Source organism: Bombina bombina, chromosome 6, assembly GCF_027579735.1.
Source record: "Bombina bombina isolate aBomBom1 chromosome 6, aBomBom1.pri, whole genome shotgun sequence".
Classification (NCBI taxonomy): domain Eukaryota; kingdom Metazoa; phylum Chordata; class Amphibia; order Anura; family Bombinatoridae; genus Bombina; species Bombina bombina.
The window spans coordinates 1,044,723,023-1,044,749,760 of NC_069504.1; the positions used below are offsets into that span (position 1 = coordinate 1,044,723,023).

Consider the following 26,738-nt stretch of genomic DNA (forward strand, 5'->3'; position numbering starts at 1 on the left):
TTTCAAATCTGGGATTGTTCCCACACTATTATATTAATAGTATATTTATTTCTGCCACCCATTTTTAAATTTTTTACAGTTTTATTGTGTTTTTCTTCATTCATATTAACATTTTTACAACATTACAATATTTATACTAGTAAATTATACACATATTTAAATCCTGAAATTCTATGTCTTTATATATATATAATACCTTTGTTTTCATTACTTGTTTCATTACAGAGAATCGCTAACTTACAGGGAGAAAAACAAGGAGAGAGCTAAGAAACAAATATAAAAATGAAAAAAAGATCTCACAGGGATGAGAAAATAAAGAGTCATAAAGGAAGACACTGGAAATGGAAGAGTGGGACACAGAAGTCATTGAAGATTAAGATTTAAACAATTGTTTCCATTTGATGAGCTCCTGATGGAAAAGTATACATTTAATAAATGTAGTACATAACAGTCACGTTAGCAGAGCATTACACCCAACTGGTTTTCATTTGAGATATTTGTATATTATTCTGGATGAATTTAGTATTGCCCCATTGTTCTTCTCATCATTCTTTCAACGCCGCCAATTTGGAAGCCATTCTTGTTTGCTAGAAATAGACGCAACATAATATACAATGAGTAAAACAAAAATGGCAAGATGGTGAAAATGTTATTATTGCATCGGAACTAAGATATTAATAAACGGACTTTTCTATAAAAAAAATAATTAAAAATAAAATAATATTGAGGCATTTGAAAAAGTTGATAGACTAAATAAGAGTAGAGATTACATATGTGGCATCGCTCGCAAAAGCCGGCGATGCCAGTCTTGCTATCACATATACGGCGCAGCATATAAATGCGGTGCGTATATTTCACCTGTCGCCTGCTAATTTTACTCCCATAAACTAACATAGAACCGTGTTGCAAATCGGTATCACATATTCAGTGCAAGGACTTACGTGGCGAAAATGGAGAAAGTTTACTCCATTTTCACCTCGTCACACATAGGCAGGCACAGGCACTCCTAAACTACCCATTTCCCCTAAAGGGGCATTTGTATGGGCATTGCCCTAAAAAGGGCATTCCAATCTTTTTGAGTGCCCAAAATCCTTATTCTAAACCCCCCCCCCCCAAAAAAAAAAAATCCTGTTTAACTTAGGGCAATGCCCTACAAAAAGTCCTTTTAAGGGCTATTGGTAGTTTAGTATTAGATTAGGGGGTGTTTTTATTTGGGGGGGGGGCTTTTTTATTTTCATAAGGATTAGGTTTAATTTTTTTATTTTTGATAATTTGGTTTATTATTTTCTGTAATGTTAGACTTTTTTATTTTTTGTAATTTTAGATTATTTTAATTTAAAGGGACACTGAACCCAATTTTTTTCTTTTGTGATTCATATAGAGCATGCAATTTTAAGCAACTTTCTAATTTACTCCTATTATCAATTTTCTTTGTTCTCTTGCTACCTTTATTTAAAAAAGAAGGCATCTAAGCTAAGGAGCTAGCCAATTTTTGGTTCAGTACCATGGACAGCACTTGTTTATTGGTGCTGTTCAATCAGCAAGGACAATTCAGGTTGTTCACCAACAATGGGCCGGCATTTAAACTTACATTCTTGCTTTTCAAATAAAGATACCAAGATAATGAAGAAAAATTGATAATAGGAGTAAATTAGAAAGGTGCTTAAAATTGCATGCTCTATGTGAATAACGAAAGAAAAAATTTGGGTTCAGTGTACCTTTAATCTTAGTGGGGGATTTTAAGTACTTTTATTTAAATTGTAATTTTAGTATTTTATTATTTTATGTAATTTGGGGTTAATTTAGGGGGTGTTAGGTTAGGGGGCTTAGTAATTAAATTAGGTTTATTGCGATGTGGGGGTTTGGCGGTTTAGGGGTTAACAGATTAATTGGATTTATTGCGATTTGGGGGTTGGCAGTTTAGGGGTTAATAGAATAATTAGGTTTATTGCGATGTGGGGGTTTGGCGGATTAGGGGTTAATACTTTTATTAGGTAGATTGCGGTGTGGGTGAATGGTGGATTAGGGGTTAATAGTTTAATTAGGCATATCGCGTTGTGGGGGTTGTCGTTTTTTTTTGGTTAATACATTTATTATTAGTTCCGTTATGGCGGTGATGGCAGATATAGGGGTTTTAACGTGTCGGCTTTATTTTTGGGAGGCGGGTAAGACTTTTACGGGTAATTTTTTTTAATTTTCTTAGGCATCAGCAGTTTCTAAAGTGCCGTAAGTCACTGGTGACTCCAGAAATTTGTATTTAGGCACATTTCTGGACATCGCTAGTTTATCCGACTTACAGCAGTATATGAACTGCCGGCGTGGTTTATTGGATTCCCCGATGTGCGAGGTAAAATTAGGGGCGGCGCAGGTTTCAGCAGTTACGCTGAAGCCTGTGCCGCATATGTAATCTCGCCCATAAAATGATACATTTGCTGGTATTTAAAAAAAACAAAACTAAAGATGCAGCCATTTCACCAGTATTATCCTAAGACTATTTAGATTGTAATAATGTTACTAACTGCCATATTAATGATGAGTTGTTTCAGATGCTACTGCAGTATTTTAATTAGATAAGTAATATCTATTGGGCACCTACCTTGGGGTTGCTAGCTGTTATTTAAATAGCTGTAGTTATTTGTTTCTGCATCTCTAGTGATAGTAGTGTGCAACAGACATGCTACTACTGAGTTTAGTCAACGCTTGATTGAGATCCAGTTTAAAGGGATATGAAAGCCAAAAATGTTCTTACATGATTCAGATACAGCGACTTTCTCATTTACTTCAATTATCAATTGTTCTTCATTTTCTTGGTATCTTTTGTTGAAAAGCAGGGTTGTAAAGCTTAGGAGCTGGCCCGCTTCAGGAGCACTATATGGCAGCAGTTTTGCAAGAATGTTATCATTTGCAAGAGCACTAGAGGGCAGCACTATTTACTGTCATATAGTGCTCCAGATGCCTACTTAGGTATCTCTTCAACATCATGGGAACAAAGCAACTTTGATAATAGAAGTAAATTGGAAACTTTTTTTTAAATAGTGTGCTCTGTCAGAATCACAAAAGAACATTTTTGGGCTTCATATCCCTTTAACAGAACTGGCTTCATTTTCTTACATCATGGATCTATATATTTTAACCCGTAAGTGTTACGTTGAGAATATTAAGTGATCTTACCATAAGCAATTCCACTGTATCCCCACCTGTAAGAGGAAGATAAAATAGTTATATCTCCCAATGCAAATAAATCAATTCACCAGGTACCATAAGAGTAAAATATTAATTTGTGTAAAAAGAATGTACAATTAAAAAGTAATAATGACAAATGTCTGAGATCTTAAGAAGTAAACACATACACAAAGCAAAAAAGGCAAAGGGGTCATTACCAGTCCCAGCATCCGTTGGGGTTAGTCAGGTTGGACTTGGCTTGAGGATACAGGATGATAAAGTTATTCAGATCAGCAACCTGGTTGTAGCCAGCATATCTGGCAAATGTGTCACCAACTTTTTCCCTGTATAGAAACAGAAATATAATTTATATTGACTTTTAATACAAGAAAATGGGGGGGGGGGGGGGGTTCTGTATAATATATTAAACATGGATATACAATGCAATGTTTGGAGACCGTTGTTGTAATGCTTGTGTATAAGGGGACACGGAGGTATTAAGGGTACATATAGCAAGTATTTGGTAGAGAGAAAATATATATTAAAAAAAAGTTTGGTATGGCGTGTCCAGGCAGAGATGATGTCGCACTATCAGTAGCTCCTGATCAAACATCACTAATCTGCAGGATTTAATTAGACTGAACATTTCTCTTAAAACAGTTACATGTAAGATATCAACGTCTGATGGTGGATTAGCCGGATGTTCCATTTGCTAAGTATATATGCGATCTTTGAGCCCTGAACCGGACCGCTGAGGCCTTGGGCAGTGTTCTACTTGAGGAGCCCCCCCCCGGATAACCGGGGTTTCACAGTCTCGTAAGGACTGCTATACCCTCCTATCTCTATTACTATGGAGGAGCTCCACATAATTGGAAGTTTTTGAACACCGTATGAATAGCAGGTTTGATGACCTGATGGGTTTTCAAACCAATTTGTCTACAGCTCAAATATGAGATAGTTTTAGGCTTTCTTTGTCAGATGTAAAATATGAAAACAAATGTTTTATTGTAGTTAATCAACTGAGCCAAGAGTGACCATCCTTGTAACTACCATTAGAAATAAGCTTAATGATTCGGTAGGTCCATAAGTGACCCGTGCAGTAGTTACCCCAATGCTGTTATTCATTAGGGGAGATAAAGAGGTTTCACTCATGTCTATACAACTTTGTTATTGGCACTTAAATCATTTATTGTTGCTGCAGATGTGCTGCTTTAAAGGGACATAATACTCATATGCTAAATCACTTGAAACTGATGCAGTATAACTGTAAAAAGCTGACAGGAAAATATCACCTGAGCATCTCTATGTAAAAAAGGAAGATATTTTACCTCACAATCTCCTCAGCTCAGCAGAGTAAGTTCTGTGTAAAAAGTTATACTCACCTGCTCCCAGCTGCAGGTAAAAAAATTAAAAAAATGAAGAAATGAACAGCAGCCAATCAGCATCAGCAGTGCTGAGGTCATGAACTCTTACTGTGATCTCATGAGATTTTACTTAACTCTCATGAGATTTCATAGTAAGCTTCCTTTACCTGATTGGTGAAATAATATGAGAGTGCACGAAGCTCATCCTTTCAGTTGTCCCGGGACAGACACACTAATATGCTGCTTAGAAATCCTTTACAATGGGAGGTGGCTACTGAGGAACTTTTGAGGTAAAATATCTTTCTGTTTTACATAGAGATGTTCAGGTGATATTTTCTAATCAGCTTTTTACAGCTATGCTGCATCACTTTCAAATGTTTAAACATTTGGGTATTATGGCCCTTTAAGCAAATAGTTTATAAGTTGCTACTCTCATATTGTTATTTTCTATCACCTAGATTAAGAGTTTTGCGCTAAACAGGGTGTGAAACAAACTACAAAAAAATTGCGTTATTGCACTCTCCATAGCGCTGCCATTACAAGTTACTGTAAAGCCTCCTCATGCTGGCGTTATAGTGTGTTAAGCTCCATACCACACAAAAGCCAATGGCTGAGTTTACGTGCTCGTGCACGCTTTCCCCCATAGATATCAATTGAGGGAGAGATTGTTAGAAAAAAACTAACACCTGCGATCGCGGAATGAAGATCGCTGTAATGCAACCCCATTGATGTCTATGGGGAAAAGAAAGTTACATTTAAACCTAACACCCTAACATAAACCCCTATTCTAAACACCTTAGTCTGCCACCCCCGACATCAACGCCACTAATAAAAGTTATTAACCCCTAATCCGCCCCTCCCCAACATCACAGACACTAATAAAAGTAATTAACCCCAAATCTGTGGCTCCCCGACATCGCCGTCACTAATAAAAGTTATTAACCCCAAATCCGCGGATCCCCAACATAGCCGACACTAATAAAAATTATTAACCCCTATACCGCCACTCAACATCACCTTAACTAATAAAAATTATTAACCCCTATTCCGCCGCTCCCCGAACCTAAATAAACCTATTAACCCCTAAACTGCCGGCCCCCCACATCGCCAACACTATAATAAAGTATTAACCCCTAAACCTCCAGCCCAACCCCAATTCCACCGCTCCCCGACATAGCCGACACTAATAAAAATTATTAACCTCTATTAACCTCTATACCGCCGCTCAATGACATCGAAAAAACTAATAAAAATTATTAACCCTATTCCCCCGCTCCCCGACATCGCCAACTCTTAAATAAACCTATTAACCCCTAAACCGCCGGCCCCCACATTGCCAACAGTATAATAAAGTATTAACCCCTAAACTTTCAGCCCCCCACATCGTAACTACTAAACTAAAACTATTAATCCCCAAACCGCGCCCCCCCCCACATTGCAAAACACTAAATTAAACTATTAACCCCTAAACCTAACACCTCCCTAACATTAAAAGTTACAATATAACTTCCTTTAAAAAAATAAAAACTTACCTGTGAAATATAAATTACCCTAACATAACTATTCTAATAAAAAAGCTACAAATTAAAAAATCTAAATTACAATTTTAAAAAACCTAACACTACAAAAAAAATCTAAAATTACAAAAAATAATAAACACTAAATTACGAAAAATTAAAAAACTCTAAGTTTACAAAAATAATAAATTAAATTATCAAAAATAAAAACAATCTAATAGCCCTATGAAAATAAAAAAGCCCCCCAAAATAAAAACACCCCCTAACTTACAATAAACTACCAATAGCCCTTAAAGGGGCCTTTTGTAGAGCATTGCCCTAAGTTAAACAGCTCATTTACCTTAAAAAATTACCAAGTCCCCCTAAAAGTAAATCCCCCCCTCCACTTAACCAACCCCCCAAAATAAAAAACTTAACTCTAAAAAATCCTAAAATACCCATTGCCCCTAAAGGTGCATTTGTATGGGGATTGCCCTTAAAAGGGCATTCAGCTCTTTTACTATTGCCCAAAGCCCTAATCTAAAAAAAAAACTAACACTATAAAATCTACTCACGGTTCCTGAAGTCCGGACATCCATCTTCATCCAGGAGGCGAGATGCGGAAGGGTGGTTTAGGGGTTAATAGATTTATATAGTGTTGGCGATGTCGGGAGCAGCGGATTAGGGGTTAATAGGTAGTTTATGGGTGTTAGTATACTTTGCAACAGTTTAGTTATGAGTTTTGTGAAACATTTATCCATAACTACTACTCTCAGGTGGCGGTATGGATCGTGCCGGTATAGGCTGTAAAGCAAGCATTTTAGCCAGACTGCACAACCAGTAATACGGCGCTATGGAAAACCCTACACTTAAACGTTATTTTTTTGAGTGCGGAATGGATGTTGCGTTACAGGCTAAAATGCTTGTGGTATAGCTATACCACCGTGACTCGTAATATGCGTTCCTAGACATTCCTGCGTAATGATCAATTTTTCAGCGTTAATAGCCGTACCGCAAAACTAGAAATCTAGCCGAATGTTAGTAATTGTTTGTTATCATCCTGGCAAGAGAAAAAGCCCACACATTTAGTATTGGGTCTTCTATCTCCCCAGATCATGCATTGTTATTCACTCCACAAGCATTTAACTGTGTACCTTATTATTTTAGCCGGAAAATAACAAGTTCAAACAGTAAAAGGTATTATTGTGGGATTTAATGTTCGGTAAATAAATACCAGGGTAAGGAAATATATTTTGTGGCAAAGAGGAGATATGGGTGAAGGTTCATGTAAAATTTGTATATAATTATTTATATTATTTATGTAATGATAATAATCAGTGAAGGCTAATAATCAGGGAGGTTAATAGGCAGGTTAATATCCAGTATTATAATGAAATACAGGTTGAATCATAGAGAATAACAGAGAATGATAGAGAATTATACTGTAAAAAAAATAAATCAAGATTGCAGACAGAAGTTATCAAGTAGAGAATCTGTTCACTTGCTATCTCCACTTCTATGCAGCATCACATATTAGCATTAAACATTGCACAAGAGTTCTCTTGTGCAATGCCGACCCATGCCCTTGATCAACCAATTGCACAAGAGCAGGACCCGTCAATCACCCCAAACAAGTGTGATTCGCAGTAATTTATTTCCCTACCTCTGACGTTTCTGCTTTTTAAATTTGTGTTTGTGAGCATGCACCACAAAGCCTCAAAAGCTGAGATTCCAGCTTGATACATTTTCCCTATATAGCAGTATGGGAAACTCAGCCAAACAGATATGTCAGTCATGGGAAATTTAGTTAGAGATAATTATTTCAATTGATAAGAATAGTGTTGGGTTCTCAAAACCTTCAATCCCTTGATATGCTCAATACTTTTGTGATCAATAAAAAAAACTATCAAAAAAGCACCACTTCTTTTCTTTACATTTAAAGGGACATTATACACTCATTTTTAATTTGCATAAATGTTTTGTAGATAATCTATTTATACATCCCATAAAGTTTTTTTGTTTTTTTATATATATTGCTTATTTTAAATAACATTGCTCTGATTTTCAGACTCCTAACCAAGCCCCAAAGTTCTATGCGAATACCGTCAGCTACCTACTCCAGCTTGCTCCTGTTTGTGTAAAGGGTCTTTTCATATGCAAAAGAAGGAGGAGGGAGGGGGGGGGGTCTTATTTCCCACTTGCAGTGGGCTTTTCAGCTACCTTTTAAACAGAGCTAAACTGAGAGCTTCTAAGTACGTTTTAAAACAGTTTTATATCAGTATCTGTGCATATTATTCTATATAGTAATGTCTATTAGATGCAGTTATATGAAAATTGGTGTATACTGTCCCTTTAAACATTCAAATGCTATAGTCAAATTAAAAAAAATAGTATTAAATAGTCAAAAACAACTTTTATTTCATCCATTAGTTCATTGTTTTTTTTTGTTTAGCTGAATTTTGATAACATTATTTGTTCATTAACAGAAACTCATTAACCCATTATTTCCTATGGGGAACATCTTTTTTTCAAAGGGGTCAGGGTTATCAAATCCAAAAGTGAAGCTTGCATACTTATTGGCTGACACAGCAATCAATCAGCTGACAAGGGGCATTGCTGGAATGGAATTGAATAGTGTAAAACAGTAAATTTGAAGAGTAATGTAAATTATTTTTCATTTATTAGTTATAGGGGTCGCACATATTGCGTTTTCAAACAAATTCAAATAATACTGCAAAATTTGTTTTTGCTCTCGTCCAAATCCAAATGCACATCTAGGGGCCGAATTATCAAGCTCCGAATGGAGCTCCATAACTTGTCCGCCTGCTCTGAGGCGGCGGGCAGAAATCAACCAGATCGAATACGATTGGGTTGATTGACACCCTCTGCTAGAGGTTGATTGGCCGCGAATCTGCAGGGGGCGGTATTGCACAACCAGTTATGGTGAACTCCTTGTGCAATGATAAATGCTGACAGCGTATGCTGTCGGCATTTATCGATGTGAAGCAGACATGATATGCTACATCGTATCATGTCCGCTCGCACTTTGATAAATATGCCCCCTAGTATTTAATATCAAAGCTCTGTATCAAGGAATTGTGGTATGGGCCCCTTTCTAAATAAAACTATATCTACAAAAATAGCCTGTTAATAGTTGTCATAAAATGTAAATTGAGACTGAAGATGAACAAAAACTATAGATATTATTAAAGGGACAGTCAAGTCAAAATTAAACTTTCGTGATTCAGAAAGGAGATGCAATTTTAAGCAACTTTCCAATTAATGTTATTATCAAATTTGTTTTGTTCTCTTGGTATTCTTTGATGAAAGTTAAACCTAGGTAGGCTCATATGCTAGTTTTTAAGCTCTTGAAGACCACGTCTTATTTCAGTGTTTTTGACAGTTTTTCCCAGCTAGAAAGTGCTAATTCATGTGTGTCATTTAGATAACACTGTTCTCACTCCCGTATAGTTATTTATGAGTCAGCACTGATTGGCTAAAATACAAATCTGTCAAAAGAACTGAAATAAGGGTGCAGTCTGCAGAAGCTTAGATACAAGGTAATCACAGAGGTAAAACGTGTATTAATATAACCCTGTTGGTTATGCAAAACTGGGGAATGGGTAATAAAGGGATTGTTTATCTTTTAAAACCATAACAAAATTCAAGTAGACTGTCCCTTTAATACAAGTGGATTTGTGATGATCAGGGGAGAATTGCAGTGAGCATAACTATGAAATGGTTTAAATAACTTGGTGTTTTTATTTCTCTACTAGTTTTCATTAACTAAACTACTTAGTAAAATTTGGGTTTTACCTTCCTTGGAGACATCCATGAAAGGCGATGTGCAGTCTGCAGTCTAAAAGCAAATAAAAAATAAATAGATTTTTACAATACTTATGTTACAGCTAATCATAACATTTAAAGACAAACTACTTAAAAATGCAGTCACCTATATAAAACAGCAACATCTAAACATGCTGATTTTTTATTCAATGAAAAAAAGTGACATCCCAATTAAATGAATACAGCAGTATCAATTGTGTACTTGTTACTAATCCTCATTGGTTGCCAGGCACTTCCTAACAATGCGACTGATTGGTAGGTTGTTCCTGTTAATGTTGATTGGTTGAGCAGTAGTAGGAAGCACTTACTTAAAGGGACAGTTCACCCAAAAACTTTCTCCCCTTTAAATTATTCCCAATGATCCTTTTTACCTGCTAGAGTGTATTAAATTGGTTGCAAGTAGCTCCTTTACTCATATTTCAGCATTTGAAATAGCTGATTTAGCTTGTGGTTTCCCAACCTGTACTGAAAGTTTTGATACTGGCGTATACGCTATTGGCAAGTACGCTATTGGCAAGCCTAAGTAAACACAGCCAGCAGAAGAGATTACACCCTCAGTGGGGGGGCATGATAGTTAATTAATAAAATGATAATTTTCCATTGTTCTCTCTATGTATTGAGCTTTGGTGTTCCAGACAAATATAAGATAAGGAAGCAAGTCTGTGTACATAAAAGTGATAACATAATGAGATCTGATATTACCTGAAGCTCAACCCATTGTAATAGGCTGTGGTTTCAAAGCACAAAACCAGCTACTTCAGATACACAAATAAACCCGAAAATGCAATTACTCAAATATTTTATACTCTGCAGTTGGTATAACAAGTCATTTAAAATACATTTATGGAAAAACAATTTTACAGTGTACTGTCCCTTTAAGCCACTGTGTCCATTTAAGAAAACAAAGAAGTATGATAAAAAAAAAAACAGAGTTTCTTTAAGAGATGTTCTATATTCTAGATCCCTGGAAATAAATAATGGAGATTTTCCCAGAACTTACATGCTCCGTTCTGGCAGGCGGTTGGAACATACACGTAGCCAGCAGTGTCCATTCCATATGTAGAGGGGTGAGCCAGGTTGAAGTATTCTGACTGGTCATACAAAATCAGCTGAAAACAAAGCACAAGGCTGAAATCTCTCAGGCTTTAGTATTTGTTGCATTGTTCTAGACCACTATTTCATTCATAAACCATTTTGGTTCTTCAGATTTTGTTACTAAACTTTATTTATAGTCCCCTGCACAATGCAAACTGTACCAAGCCATAAATTATCATAGTAATTAGTCCCCTTATTGCCAACCAAATCTGAAGATACTGAATACAATTGATTATATGTCATAGTAAAATTATTTAAAGGTACAGAATGTGGTTAAAAAAAAAAATGCACTAGTATGCATTTTATTGTTGCACAATTGCTTGCCTATAGCTATGTATTTAACCCCCTGCTAAATGATTAAACACATAGTTAAAGTCAGTTTCAGAGCTGAATTTAAAAGTGTCTTAAGATTGCATGCTCTGTCTGAATCATGCAGATTTGATTTTTTTCATGTCCCTTTCATGAAAAGACTACATTATGGGGCCTATCTATCAAGCTCTGTATGAAAGACCGCTGCTCCATAACCTGTCCGCCTGCTCTGAGGAGGAGGCTGACAGACATCGCTGCAATTCAACCCGATCGGATACGATCGGGCTGATTGACACCCCCTGCTAGTGGCCGATTATCCGCGAATCTGCAGGCTGGTGCAATGCTGAATGCAGAGAGCGTATTGCTCTCCGCATTCAGTGAGGTCTGTTGGACATTATCTGCAATATCGGATCATGTCCAACAGGCCTTTCATAAATAGGCCCCTTTGTATTTATATTTCTTAGAAATTACATGTAAGGTAATACAAAGGATTTACATACAGTCAGATCTTTTTGCTTAATACTGGGTTTGAACATATTAAATCCATTATGCCTGGGAAGTACATAGACAAAGCCCTGCTTTACTTATTCTAGCCTACTATGGCCTAGTCTCCATTACTGTTGTAAACAGTGTAAACTGATGGTAATATAAAACATTTCTATAGACATTAATAAAGATATTTGTTACCACCAGTTTACACAGCAATGGAAGGCTATTTGTAAAGCATTACATTAGAAAAAAGGCCTATCAACCAATAATGTGTTGTAGTCACACTTAGTCGCCAATCACCAGTGGTTTCCTGATAGGAAACTGTAGTCCTTCTGGCTCCTCAGCAAAACTTCACTCATGTGTTTAACCCCTTTGCGTATGTTTAACACATAGGGCTAGATTACAAGTGGTGCGCTCGAGCGTTAACTTCACTAGAAGTTAACTTTTTCCATGAGTCAGATAGCACACATTATAAGTTGAAAGTAAAACGTTTACACGTGAGCAAAACCTGAAGCAAAGAGTCTTCAGATATTATGACCACGTGCAAACTGAAAAAAAAAAACACCTATACATGTGCGCTAACCCGAACTGAACTATTAATATTCTACATTCCAATATTCTTCACATAGAAGAAACTGTTCTATTTCATTTCAAATATATATATATGTGTATATATATATATAAATTATTATTTAAAAAAAATAAAAAAAATAAAAATATATATAGAGAGAGATAAATGCATAAAACAAATTCTATGTGAAGAACATTGGAATGTAACACATATATATATATGAATATAAATAAAAACACACATATATATATATATATATATATGTATACATTTGTATATATGTGTTTATATGTGTACATGTTTGTAAATACATATATACACTTATAAATACATTTATACATCTGTACACAAGTATATATATATATATATATATATATAAATCCCCTTTTTTCTGTTAAACACCTTATAACATATATCTTTGAGCCTTTATAACTTTTTATATATATATTTTTTATCAGATAGTGTTTATATGAGTGTAATTGTACTTTTAAATGTATATATGTTGTGTATAATGCAACTTTTTAAACTCACTACCCTTTGCACAAGTTTTTCAGCCATAGTGACCCGGCGACTGCAAATCGCGATTGCACTCATGTAAATGCATTTACTTTCAACTTTCTGATGCGCAAAAGGCCAAAAAAACATTGATAACGCTTGTGCACAAAAGCTAGCGCACCACTTGTAATCAAGCCCATAATAAACTAGGATCAATAATGCACAAATTATATGATGTGATAACGTTTAAGAACATGTCATTTTTTGTATTAAAATGGAAATAAATTGGACAGTTGATTAAAATTGTATGCTCTATCTGAATTCATGTCCCTTTAGTATGAACTTTAAATATTTATGATTCATTTGAATTTCATGTACTACAATGGAACATACTTTTGTACATAGTACAAGCAGACTAAGAAATCTTTTCATATCATTATGATTACGTCTATAACAAATGCAATTTGTATCATGTCTGTGAATTGTATGAATTAAAGGGATAGATAGTCAAAATTAAACTTTAACGATTTAGATAGATCATGCAATTTTAAGCAAGTTTCTAATTTACTCTTATAATCAATTATTTTTGTTCTCTTGGTATCTTTATTTTAAAAAGCTGGAATGTAAGCTTAAAAGCCGGCCCATTTTTGGTTCAGCACCTGGGTAGCGCTTGCTGATTGGTGTCTAAATGTAGCCATTCAATCAGCAAGAGCTACCCAGGTGCAGAGCCAAAAATAGGCCGGCTCCTAATCATACTTTCCAGCTTTTTTAAATAAAGATACCAAGAGAACGAAGAAAAATTAATAGGAGTAAATTAGAAACTTGCTTAAAATTGCAGGCCTTATCTGAATGATGAAAGTTTATTTTTTACTAGACTATCCCTTTAATAGAAATCTAGCAAAAATATTAAAAGTACCAAAGGTTATGCAATTGTTTCCATAGTACCTGTCCAGTTGGTGATGCAGAACTGCTGGGTTTCTGAAAGAAGACAAGAACAATATTTGTATGTATTCTGTTTACTTATTTATTTAAATGAGTGATGTGGATCAATAGACACTTACCTGAAGCCCTCCATAGATGTGGTTCAGAGCTTCATACGCCCCATTGTAATTGCAGTTGTTAATATAATTGTTATTGGTTGTTCCACAAGCACCTCCATAGTTATCTGTAGGCTGCAAAAAACATTATTCATGTAACGTTATAGATTTCCTAGTAATCGCTGTAGCCCCAGCAATTTTGTATTAAGGATTAAAGGGACACTAAACCCAAATTTATTCTTTCATGATTCAGATAGAGCAGGCAGTTTTAAGCAATTTTCTAATTTACTCCTATTATTAATGTTTCTTCGTTCTCTTGCTATCTTTATTTAAAAAGCAGAAATTAATAGCTTAGGAGCCGGCCCATTTTTGGCTCAGAACCTGGGTTATGCTTGCTTATTGGTTTGCTAAATGTAGCCATCAATCAGCAGCCGCTACCCAGGTGCTGAGCCTAAAATGGTCAGGCTCCTAAACGTAATATTCCTGCTTTTTAAATAAAGATACCAAAAGAACAAAGAAAATTTGATAATAGGAGCAAATTAGAAAGTTGCTTAAAATAGCATGCTCTATCTAAATCATGAAAGAAAAAAAAATGGGTTTATTATCCCTTTAAATGGATACTGATAGAGAAGAAAGGCAGTTTAGTAAAAATATAAGGGAATTTTTTTATAACAAAGTACTATAGAGTTTCTGTAAGCTGTTCATGGTCTATCCCCCTAGGCCAGTGTTTAAGGTTGCGCCCTTTCTTGGAGAAATTACCATGTTGCTAACCAGCATAAATTTGCATATGTAATTATACACCAGAAAAGGCTGCTAGGGCGGATTTTAAGGGAATTAAAATCCAAAAAATGTATTTTGTGATTCAGACAGCGCAAACCAAATTTTAAAATTTGCCAATTTACTTCTATTATCAAATTTGCTTTGTTAACATTGTATTCTTTGTTGAAGGGATACCTAAGTAGGTATGGCAGTAATTAGTGCGGCCATCTAGGGCTCTTGCATATAGATAACCTTCTTGCAAAACGGTTGTCATATAGTGCTCCAGACAATAGCACGCTCCTGAGCTTACTTCCTTGCTATTAAAAAATAAAATATATAAATCTCCAGAGAACAAAGAAAATTTGATAATAGTGGTAAATTAGAACGTTGTTTAAAATTGCTTGCTCTGAATCATGAAAGAAAACGTTTGGGGTTTAGTGTCCTTTTAAATTTGAATCTCTTTTTAATAGATACCAACGTGCACATAAGTTTCAGCATAACAGAGATTTCTTATTATTTGTAGATTTATTATTGATTATCTTCATTGACCTGAACCTTAAAAATACTGGCTAAGTGGCATCCTTACCAGTGTTTCTCATATACAGTCCTCAGGTTTTCTTAAAAGAATGATTAAGTTAAAATGTAAAATTAAATGAAAAAAAACTTTCCAATTTATTTACATGATCAAATTTACTTCATCCTCCAAGCATTCTTTGTTAAAAATCAGGTAGGTAGGCTCAGGAGTGTACTTGTGTTTGGAGCAATACATGGCAGCACTTTTGCAATAAAGCTTTTTTACAGTGTTATACATTTGCAGCAGCCTTTTCACAAACTGCTGCCAAACAGTGTTTAAGACATGTGCACAAATACCTAGGTATGCTCTTCAATAAAGAAAACAGTGAGAACTAAGCAGATTTAATAATAGATGTAAAAGGGGCACTTTTTGAAAATGGTACACTCTGTTTGAATTATTACAGAAACATTTGGGATTCTAAGGTGCCTTATTGGTTCTTGTTATTTCATGATCTTATCACATTTGAAAATACAGGAAACACAAGTTTCAATAAATTTGTCTTTTGTTTTTAATTTGTATTTTTTCATGGGACCAGAGAAGCATAAATGTTTGGGTACATGCCAGAGTAAGAGTTTCATATTTTATTACATTTTTTAAATAAAATAAAAATGACCAAACATTCACTAACACCTATAAAAAGGTATCAACACGTTTGTGCTACTATCAGTTTTAACTTTAGCGGATAAGCTTTATATTCATTATTCATAGTGAGTGCTGGTACAACTAATGCTTTTGTATTAGAAATATATTAAAGTGTATAAACAAACCATTTCTTAAAACTGACCAATGAAATGACTTACCATGCCATGTTCAGCAGCAACAGTATACACAGTTTTAAGTCCTCCAGTTGGGAATCCAGCATAAAATTCTTCCAGTTTCTTGGCCACACCTAGAAGAAAAATCAGTATTGCTGAATGCACTGGTTATAAAATTGTCTTGAACGACGCGCAAATTAAAATCAGGAACATTTCAAAATAAAACATTCAAACATAAATAGCAATGGTCTATGGTGTTGGAAATTCTTAAACAAATTAAATTAATGGGCAATGTCTAGTAACTACTAATCACCCAGAAAATTCAGTTTGCATTGTATAGATTTTTATTTTTTTACCATAAATATATATTTTTGCAGTTTTTTTAGACATAGTAGAGGCAGAGCAGGTCCCCAGCAGTGCTCTGCAGGTCCCATACAATACTTCAACTGTGTGTTTAATAGGGATGTGCATTCACCAGTTTTGTTAACTACCGAATGCAGAAGGATTTCTTTTTGTGAAAGTGCAACACACTAAGATCTGGGTGGCCGCCTTTTTCTTCATTTGGCAGCTAACGAAACTGCTGAATCAATAGCCCTAGAGTTTAACCCGTTTGCGGGGGTTAAACACACAGTAGAAGCTTAAAATGACATGCTCTAACAAATTAGATCATGTCATTTTTTAACCATAATGACCCCTTAACTATAGATGTCCCAGTTACACAAAAGGATAACAACTCTATACAAGGGGGTGCAATTGATACATGATACACAAAACAAGACTTTATTTAAATATTACACTTAGGTTACACCTGTTGGTAAAAGTGGCCAATTTGTGATTCTCAGAAAAAGTCATGTAATAAGTAACTGGGAGCAGAATATAGTAGCTTAATATAAAGAAGTTATTTTACAGACATTTCACTGTATTTTATAACATCTGTATCTACAAAAAATATATTGTAATCTTTATCATGTCTATTTAATGTTTAGAAGATTTTCTTATATAACTTAGATATAGTGTTTCTCCTTAAGCACCAAACAATTTCTTATGTTTTGCTTTCATTCCAATAGATTATTTTTATTTAGGTCAATTTATACAACTGTTTGCACTATTCATGTATGACATTTGGAAATTGATTACAACGCAAATATTTCTTGTTTTTTCATAAGTTAAAAATGTAACATTTTAAAGGGCCATTTTAGTCAGAAAATTACATTCTCTAATCTGTTATAACGTAATTTTAAATCTATCGAACCTGCACTAAGAGTTTAACTTCCGCAAAGGGATTAAACACACACTAAGGGTAACGCTTGGGATTCAAAAAGCACTGTTGGTCATGAGCAGAAAACAGAGCTGATCCAATCAGACTCAGGTGTGGAACTAATGCTGCTGATTGGATCAGTGGGCCAGCGTTTTCCACTTGAGGCCAGCAGTGCTCTCCAAATCCCAAGCAGAATTTCTACTGTGTGTTTAACTCCTTTGTGGGAGCTGTCGGCATTTAACATTACACAAGCATTTCTATGGAAATGCTTGTGCAATGCCGCCCCCTGCACATTCGCAGCCAATCGTCCCCTAGCAGGGGGTGTCAATCATCAGGATCGTATCTGATTGGGATGATTGCTGTCCACCACCTCAGAGGTGGCGGATGAGTAAAGGAGCAGCAGTCTTACAACCGTTGCTTCTTAACTTAAAGTGAATGTCACTTTTGATGCTAAAGTGCCCGGTTTTTAAAAATTTGATTAAAAACAGGGGCACTTTAATTAATCAAAATTTACATTTCACTCCTGTAGAGAGAAAAAAATTACCTTTTAATCTTCACAGCAGCTCCAGCTTCCTCCGGTCGTTACAAGCCATTTCTGATGTCAGAAATGATGGATAGGTCATCCTCCAATCACGGCTTCCCCCCCGAGGGAATCAGTGTCTGATTCAACGCCGTGATTGGACGAAGTCAGATTCCTCATTTTAGACCCAGGAAGAGGCTTTGCGACGGGCGGAGGAAGCGCTGTGAAGATTAAAAGGTAAGTTTTCTTTTCTCAACAGAAGTGAAATATAAATTTTGATGAATTAAAGTGCCCCTGTTTTTAATCGAATTTTTAAAAACCGGGCACTTTAGCATCAAAATTTACATTCACTTTAAGTTTCAGGTGGACCTGAAACTTCGGGGGGGTAGATTGCAGCATCCGCTTCTTGGTAAATCTACCTCTATACATTAAAATATTTGAGGACCTCACCCTGTATAACAAGTACAATTAAACAGAGTGTAATTGACTTCAGGTGTATTAATAAAAATGATGTTACTCAGTGTAAAATATGTTAAAGACTTACCTTGAACTAAAACAGTGTCACGGGTTCCAGAAAAGATAAACACTTTTGATCTTGAGAGATTTGATAAAGGATCAAGAAGTCCAGTTGAAGCAAAAGTCTGAGCATACGTTTTTAGAACAGAAACACTGATACTTGTAGGGATTTTCATACAAGTGTTTACTGCAGTCAGCATATTTCCCAATGCGCAATAGTATGGTCCTGCAACAAAATTCAGTTACTAATGATCTATAATGCAATAATCAGAAATATATCCAAAGATACAAAAGGGAGACAATCTTTTGTGTTATTATTAATAAAATTAATAAAGTTATTAATATGAGAAAATAGGTGTTTAATAAATATATTATTTTTTGTGTCAGGTATGGAAATAACGTAATGTGTAACAAAATTGTATACCTCCAGCAAACATGGCGGCTCCCACGATTCTACCAGAATGAGCGATATGGAATTGGTTGGCCATGTAGGCTCCTGAGGACAAGCCAGACACTGACACAGCAGGGTTAATGTTGTATGATCCTGTTGATAAAAAGGTTGCAGGATATTGGTTAATTTTTTTCAAATGTTTTTTGGACTCTATTGCCCACCATAGTTCCATAACACACATGATTCATAGTTGGAGATATTCCAAAACTTACTTTGCATGCAATGATACCATGCTCTGCCTGCATCAGGTCTCAACAGGGGTATTGCTCATGGAAAATAATAGGCCTCAATCGTCCTGTGCGATTTACTATTATTGATTTATTGATATAATCAGTCTATATTTCAACCATATATTCATTTTAATTTCCATCTACAAACATTTTTCAGTTTCTGCAGTCAGTAGTAACTGCCTATAGCAGGTGTGGGGAAGAAGCCTATATGTCTGTTTACTGTGTAAGGTAATATGTGGCATATAAGTAACCAGTTGACGTTCCAGAAATCTTATTGTTGGGGCAAACACTCCTTGGTGGAGTCGTGGGTCTTCCACGGGCAGGGACAGGGTGGTTGGAGATATAGTTACAGGTTGTCGATGGCAGGGTTGGGACAGGGAGAGGTAAGACTCAAAGGTGTTCAGATGGCTGTGTCTCACTGATAAGGCCCAAAGAAGGCCAAAACAATTGTCTGGGGTTGCCATTTCCCTTGTTCAGAGGAGAATTGTCTGGTATTTCAGTGCTGGACTTCCCTTGTTAGGTAGGATCAGACTGATATAGTTCAGGAAATTTCTCTGTGAAAAGCATAATTGTGCTAAAAGAAGATACTCCCATGTGGTAACCAAGACCTAGAACAAGCTACTGAGCTGTTGTTTGTTCCTGGCAGGCTGCTTCTCTTTCTATATGTATTTGTATTATGACCCTGGGGAAAGTCTTCCTAAGGGCAATGGGGAAACCAGACGTGGACTCCTTGCCCAATGTGGTTAGAGGGAAATGGCTGTACCTCACTGATGAGGCACAAAAGAGGCCAAAATGATTGTCTAGGGTTGACATACTCTGTTTTCAGTGAATTACCTGATATTTTAAGTTTGGAGTGACCTTGTTAGGTGGGATCAGACTGATATACTTCAGGAAAGTTCTCCTATGGTGAAAAGCACAATTGGGATAAAATAAGCTACATCTAGGTGCTAAACAGGCCATTGAACATGCCCACTGAGATGCTGTTCGTTCCTTGCAGACTGCTTCTCTTTCTCTATGTTCATATGGGATAGTTGTCCAGGTGTGTTGTTAGACAATTTTGCAATGTGGCCTTCCTAACAGGTCAGGGGTAGTTATTTTTAACTTTTTACCCTCCAATGGGGGTACAAAATAGAAGATTGGGGGTTCTTTGCACCCCTTGTTACCCCCTAGAACTGCTATTACAACAAACACATATATGGGATTTCTGTCTGTGCCATAGGAGTAACAAACACTGAGCATAAGGAGAGATGAATCTGGTTAGACACAGGGGTGTTTCTAGCCTGAAAAACTGGGGATGCTAACTAATGCTGTCATAAGCTCTATATTATAGACTTGTGCGCGGCGCAAAAATTTGTTTCGGTTCGTTTCGGATCGATTCAGATGTTTTAGAATTTCGTTTTTGAATCGATTCGAATTCGGATACATTTGAATGCATTCATTTCGGATTCATTCGGATTCGAATAAATTCGGATGTATTCGGTTCGGATTCGATTCGTAAATTCGGAATTTCGGTATGTGTTATGTGGGATGTGCTGTGTATTAGACTAGTATTATGTACTGTAATATTAGGTGTAACCCATAGCAGAGTGATATAACCTAATATACAGTACAATACTAGTGTAATTGTGATTAGTCCATGGCCATCCGAATGTTACAAATAAATCCGAGCTAATTCAGATTTATTCGTTAGATTCGGTGCTACGGTAATTCGAATCGATCCGAATCTCCGAATTTGACAAATTCTTCCGAATTTAAATTTGGAATGAAACAAAATGCACATGTCTACTATATTACAGGACAAAAATAATCTAAGAAATCATGCATATGAACGTACATTATTTGAACATTAATTTATTAGTTGTGTTCTAAAAATTTATATTAAAGCTGTTTATTATGATTTTGGCGCTAACAGTCTGTGTCTCATAAGCAGATCTCCCACTGCTGAATTGGTGGATAGGGACACACCTCATAGGCATAAAAATATTAATGTAATACATTTTTTAACCCCTTAAATACCAGGGTACGTCGCAGTCGTTAAGGGTTTAAGACAAACATGCTTTGGCAACAACTAAGAAAAAAATAATTTTTGTGTCCTTTCTTGGTTCAGATAGTGCACACAATTTTAAGAAACTTTTCAAATAACTTCTATTAAAATGTATTTTGTTATACTGGAATCCTTTGTTGAAAAGCATACCTAGATAGGCTCAGAAGCAGCAATGCACTACTATTGTTCAGCTAACTCCCAGTAGTGCTTTGATGTTCTGGCGCTGACTTTAACTATGTGTTTAACCCAGTGGCAGGGTTAAACACATAGCTATATGTAAACAATATTACAATAAAACATGCTATAACACCCTTGACCCTTGTGTGCATTCCTCTACTCCTCTTTCTTTCTTTTTTTTGTTTGTTCTGAAAAGAGCAAAGGACACTTAAAACCAGCAACTTCCTTACAAATTTGGGCTACTGACACCTTTGAGAAGTGGGGTACAAAAATAATGATGGAGGACCTAGGAGCTGATTCCTTGATCAGCGTTGGAGCACATTTATATCTCTTTCCAGTTGGCCAAAGCAAAAGAGATAAAGTAAAAATAATAAAGAGGGTCTTCAAGGATTTGTCCCTGAACTGCAAAACAATGCAAATTTGCAAATAAAATTAAACTTTCATGATATAAGTCAAGCATGTCATTTTAACCTTTTAACGCCGTTAAGACGTTCTATTACGTCCTAACCGCGCTGGGCTTTAGCGCCATTAGGACGAACTAGAACGTCCTAACCGTTTGTCTGTACTGAAGCCAATGGCGCTTCCAGGATGCGATTGTGGTATGGAGGGCATGCCTAGCGTCATAGGGATGCCACCCTGACCCGATCACATCATTGAAATCTCGCGATCATGTGCACGATCGTGGAATTTCAATTTGTTTACATTGGAACGTTGTTCCGATGTAGACAAATGATCCCTATCATCAAAGGGTTAAACAATCTTCCAATTTATTTCTATTATCAAATTTGTTTCATTCTCTTGGTATACTTTGTTGAAAAGTAAGCTCAGGAGGAGCATTGTTACTACTGGGAGCTAGCTGAACACATCTGATGGGTCAATGACAGGAGGCACATTTATGCAGCCACCAATCACCAGCTAGCTTCAAGCAGTGCATTGTTTTTCCAGAGTCTACCAAGGTATGCTCTTTAAAAAAAGAATACCAAGAGAACAAAGCTTAATATGATTATATAAGTAAAGTAAAAAGTTTTTTAAAATTGTATGCTCTATCTAAATTATTAATTCAAATAACTCTCAGGGGAAGCCAGCGCCTCCCACCAGGGGATTAGCCAGATCCCAACATCATGATCAGGATTCAAAAGGATTTCCAGCCTCCAAGTGATAAGTAAAAAACCTTTATTCACTTATACAGGGTCCATAATACAGCAACAATGTTTCAAACCAGGTTCTTAGTCATGTCCAATTAAAGGGACACTAAACCCAATTTTTTTCTTTCACGATTCACATAGATCAGCAATTTTAAGCAACTTTCTAATTTACTCCTATTATCAAATTTTCTCCGTTCTCTTGCTATCTTTATTTGCCAATTTTTTGTTGAGACGATGGACAGCACTTGTTTATTGGTGCTGTCCAATCAGCATGGACAACCCAGGTTGTGAACCAAAAATGGGCTGGCTTCTAAACTTACATTCTTGCTTTTCAAATAAAGATAGCAATAGAATGAAGAAAATTTGATAATAGGAGTAAATTAGAAAGTTGCTTAAAATTGCTGCTCTATCTGAATCATGAAAGAAAAAAAATGGGTACAGTGTCCCTTTAACTAAGAACCAATTGCTGGTTTGAAACGTTGTTGCTGTATTATGGACCCTGTATAAGTGAATCCTTTTGAATCCCTATCTAAATTATTAACAATTTAATTTTGGTTTCCTTTGTTTAAGAGTAGGCTAAGTAGGAGCATTTTTACTACTGGGAGCTAGCTGACCACTTCTGGTGAGACAATGATGGGGGGCATATATGTGCAGCCACCAATCACCAGTTAGCTCCCAGCAGTGCACTGCTATTCCTGAGCCTGTGGAAGCCAAGCTCCAAAGGCACTTGTCCTGGTTGCAACTTTGTGTGTATCTCCTGTTGAACCAGTGCAAAAGAGCAGGTTAGCACTTAACAGTGGCTAGTACACTGTGGAAGCCAAGCTCCAAAGGATACCAAGAGAACAAAGCACAATTTGATAATAGTAGTAAATTAGAATGTTGTTTAAAATTGAATGCTCTATCTGAATCATGAAAATGTAATTTTGCTGTCCCTTTATACAATTAGATCAAGGATTAGGAATTTCCTGAAAGTGCACTTTTTAATATATTATATTATTTTAGGTTTTAGGGATCTGTTTTGAGCAAATATAATTCAAAAGCAAACCTATTTTTCAAACCAATATTTTGTTTTTAATTGAAAAAAATAAAAATATTGCACAATGCTATTATGGAAGAACAAAATCCTTTGCAATAAAATGCATAAATATAAAAATAAATAAATAATGTAAACCATTTTTTTTTATTTAATGATTCAGATAGAGCAGCAATTTTAAGCAATTTTCTAATTTACTCCTATTATTAAATTTTCTTTGTTCTTTTGCTATCTTTATTTAAAAAGCAGAAATATAAAACGTAGGAGCCAGCCCATTTTTGGTCCAGACCTGTGTTATGCTTGACTATTGGTTTGCTAAATATAGCTAACAATAAGCAAGCGCTATCCAGAGTGTTGAACCTAAAATGGGCCAGCTCCTAAGCTTTATATTCCTGCTTTTTAAATAAAGATAGCAAGAGAATGAAGAAAATTTAGGAGTAAATTAGAATGTTGCTTAAAATTGTATGTTCTGTATGAATCATGAAAGTTTAATTTTGACTTTACTGTCCCTTTAACAGTTATCTACAAAGAGTAATAGAGCCAGCAGGATGCTTCTTCTTCTCAGTAAGTAATTAAAGGACCAGTAAACACAGCAGATTTGCATAATCAACAAATGCAAGATAACAAGACAATACAATAGCATTTACTCTGAATTTCAAATGAGTAGTAGATTCTTTTCAAAGTTATGTATATTTCCACTCCCCCTGTACCATGTGATAGCAATCAGCCAATCACAAATGCATATACGTATAGTCTGAGTTCTTGCACATGCTCAGTAGGAGCTGGTGACTCAAAAAAAGTTTAAATATAAAAGACTGTGCACATTTTTTTTAATGGAAGTAAATTGGAAAGTTGTTTAAAATTACATGCTGTATCTGAATCATGAAAATTTAATAAAACCTGAGTGTCCCTTTAAAACGTATTTTCATCATTTTTGTTGTAAACTTAATTACAAAAGATTTGTCCTTTAACTTGTTTCATTTCTGTATTATAGATATCAAAGAGAACTAATTCAATGTTATTTTGTTTTTACATAAAAATAAAGACACCCCCTACAAGCATTATTACATTGCCCAGTAAAGGGTCTCTCTAGACATGCTAACAAACTCCTGGCCATATGTACAGCAGGTAGAATTTGTTTTGAGAAATATTAGAAGACAAAGAGTTCCCAATTATGTTCTGATTTATCAGATGAGATCTGTCCTTCCCTTTTTCCCCTGAATAATTTCTACCATTTATTTATGGAGTGCCTCTGATAACTAGACCCTTATGCTTGAAATCAAATACAGACGTACCTCGGAGATATTGCGGGTTCGGTTCCAGACCACCGCAATAAAGTGAATATAGAAATAAAGCGAGTCACACATTTTTTGGTTTCACAGTGCACATAAAAGTTATGTTTACACTATACTGTAGTCTATTCAGTGTGTGATAGCATTATATCTATAAAAAAACATATCTTAATTAAAAAATATCTTATTGCTAAAAATTGCTTACTATCATCTGAGCCTTCAGCCAGTTGTAATCTTTTTGCTGGTGGTGTGTGTGTACGTATATATATATATATATATATATATATATATAGACTAATAAAGATATGCACTCTCAGGGTTTGTGAAAAAGCAAGTCAAAATTTAATGACGTTTCGGGGTAAATTTTGACTTGCTTTTTCACAAACCCTGAGAGTGCGTATCTTTATTTGTCTATTTTACTCCAATATTGCACCCAGGTGGATGACCTTTGATGGGACTTAAACAACTGAGTGGATGCATATATATATATATATATATATATATATATATATATATATATATATATATATATATAAATAATGCTATTTAACTATGTGAAACATATCTTGCCATAATACACAGGCAAAGGATACATTGTCACGATAGTAATACAAAAGAGACTTTCTTCGAAAATAGCTAGAGTATTCACTTTGACACATATTATATACTACATTAAGACAGACTGTCAGCGATTCATGAAAGACTCTTTGCTTTAAAGGCAGCATGATATATTAAAGATATAAGAAAGTCAAAATTAAACTTAAATGATTCAGATACAGCATGTAATTTTAAGACACTTTTACATTTACTTTTATTTTCAAATGTGCTTCGTTCTCTTAGTATCTCTTATTAAAAAATAAATACGCACATATCATACACTAGTGGGAGCTGCTGCTAATTGGTGCCTGCATACATTTGTCTCTTGTGATTGGCTAACTAGATGTTTTCAGCTTCCCATCAGTAGTGCAATGCTGTCACTTCAGCAATGGATAACAAGAGAATGAAGCAAATTTGATCATAGAAGTAAATTGGAAAGTTGTTTAAAATTGTATGTTCTGTCTGAATCCTAAAAGAAAAGTTTGAGGTTTACTATCCCTTTAAGCTTATCCCCAGGCTTTAAACACTTCACTGATAAAAGCCCTAAGGGACAGCACATCAGACTCTTCAAACAAATATATATCCTCTACGGAGGAATATGGTTTAAAGGGACATGAAACCCAAAATATTTCTTTCATGATTTAGAAATAGCATACAATTATATACAACTTTCTAATTTACTTCTATTATCTATTTTGCTTCATTCTCTTGATATGCTTTGCTGAAAAGCATATCTAGATATGCTTAGTAGCTGCTGATTGGTAGCTGCACACAGATGCCTCCTGTGATTGGTTCACTGTGTACATCGCTATTTCTTCATTAAAGTATATCCAAAGAATGAAGCAAATTAGGTAATAGAAGTAAATTGGAATGTTGTTTAAAATGATATTCTCTACCTTAATCATGAAAGAAAATGTTTGGGTATAGTGTCCCTTTAAGTATTTAAGGTTCAATGATAATTGCCAGAATTGATGTTAATAATACCAAGAAAATCAGTAATCCACATTTAAAGGGACATGAAACCCAATCCCCACCCCCCAATTTTTCAGACAGAGCATTTTTTTAAAAACAACTTTCCATTGTACTTCTGTTATCTCAATTACCATTCTCTTGGTATCCTTAGTTCAAAAGCATACCTAGGTAGGTTCACAAGCAGCAATGCACTACTGGGAGCTAGTTGCTTTTGGGGGGCTGCACGTAAATGCCCCTTTTCATTGGTTCATCAGATTGGAAAGTTGTTTAAATGCACATGCTGTATCTGAATCTTGAAATACATTTTTTGGGTTTCATATCCCTTTAATAAGCTTACTGTATATTGCTGACACTGCACCAATGCTGCTGTTATCTATTTGTATTTGAACTTGTTTTTGTTAATGTATGTTAAAATCCTATAAAAAAATAATTTAAAAATATGTATTCTACATCAAAAGCCAATATCTTACCCAGTCTTGACTGTCCATGGCAAAAGCCAATCAAAGCAAAAATAATAAAATACGAATGCATGTTTAGAGCTTGCAAGAAGG

General features: G+C 35.3%; 1 protein-coding gene across 1 annotated transcript; it reads right to left on the reverse strand.

Moving 5' to 3' along the window:
* Positions 1–61: 61 nt before the first annotated feature.
* On the reverse strand, positions 62–26,738 carry LOC128662446 (uncharacterized). The gene is made up of 11 exons (XM_053716235.1): positions 26,658–26,738; positions 18,671–18,790; positions 18,275–18,472; positions 15,998–16,086; positions 13,889–13,999; positions 13,773–13,805; positions 10,869–10,977; positions 9,839–9,881; positions 3,381–3,506; positions 3,172–3,197; positions 62–587 (listed from the first exon to the last, which is right to left on the reverse strand). Exons 1-11 carry the CDS (start codon positions 26,716–26,718, stop codon positions 520–522), a joined length of 984 nt encoding a protein of 327 aa, XP_053572210.1. The 5' UTR covers positions 26,719–26,738; the 3' UTR covers positions 62–519.

What these genes read in the sequence shown, in the direction of transcription:
- LOC128662446 (XM_053716235.1), bottom strand. Translation starts at nt 26,718, where the DNA reads ATGCATTCGTATTTTATTATTTTTGCTTTGATTGGCTTTTGCCATGGA. An exon ending in AGCCGCCATGTTTGCTGGAG is followed by an intron (nt 18,473 to 18,670) that starts GTATACAATTTT and finishes ATTTTGTTGCAG; the next exon opens with GACCATACTATTGCGCATTG. An exon ending in CTGCATCACCAACTGGACAG is followed by an intron (nt 10,978 to 13,772) that starts GTACTATGGAAA and finishes CTTTGTTTTCAG; the next exon opens with CTGATTTTGTATGACCAGTC.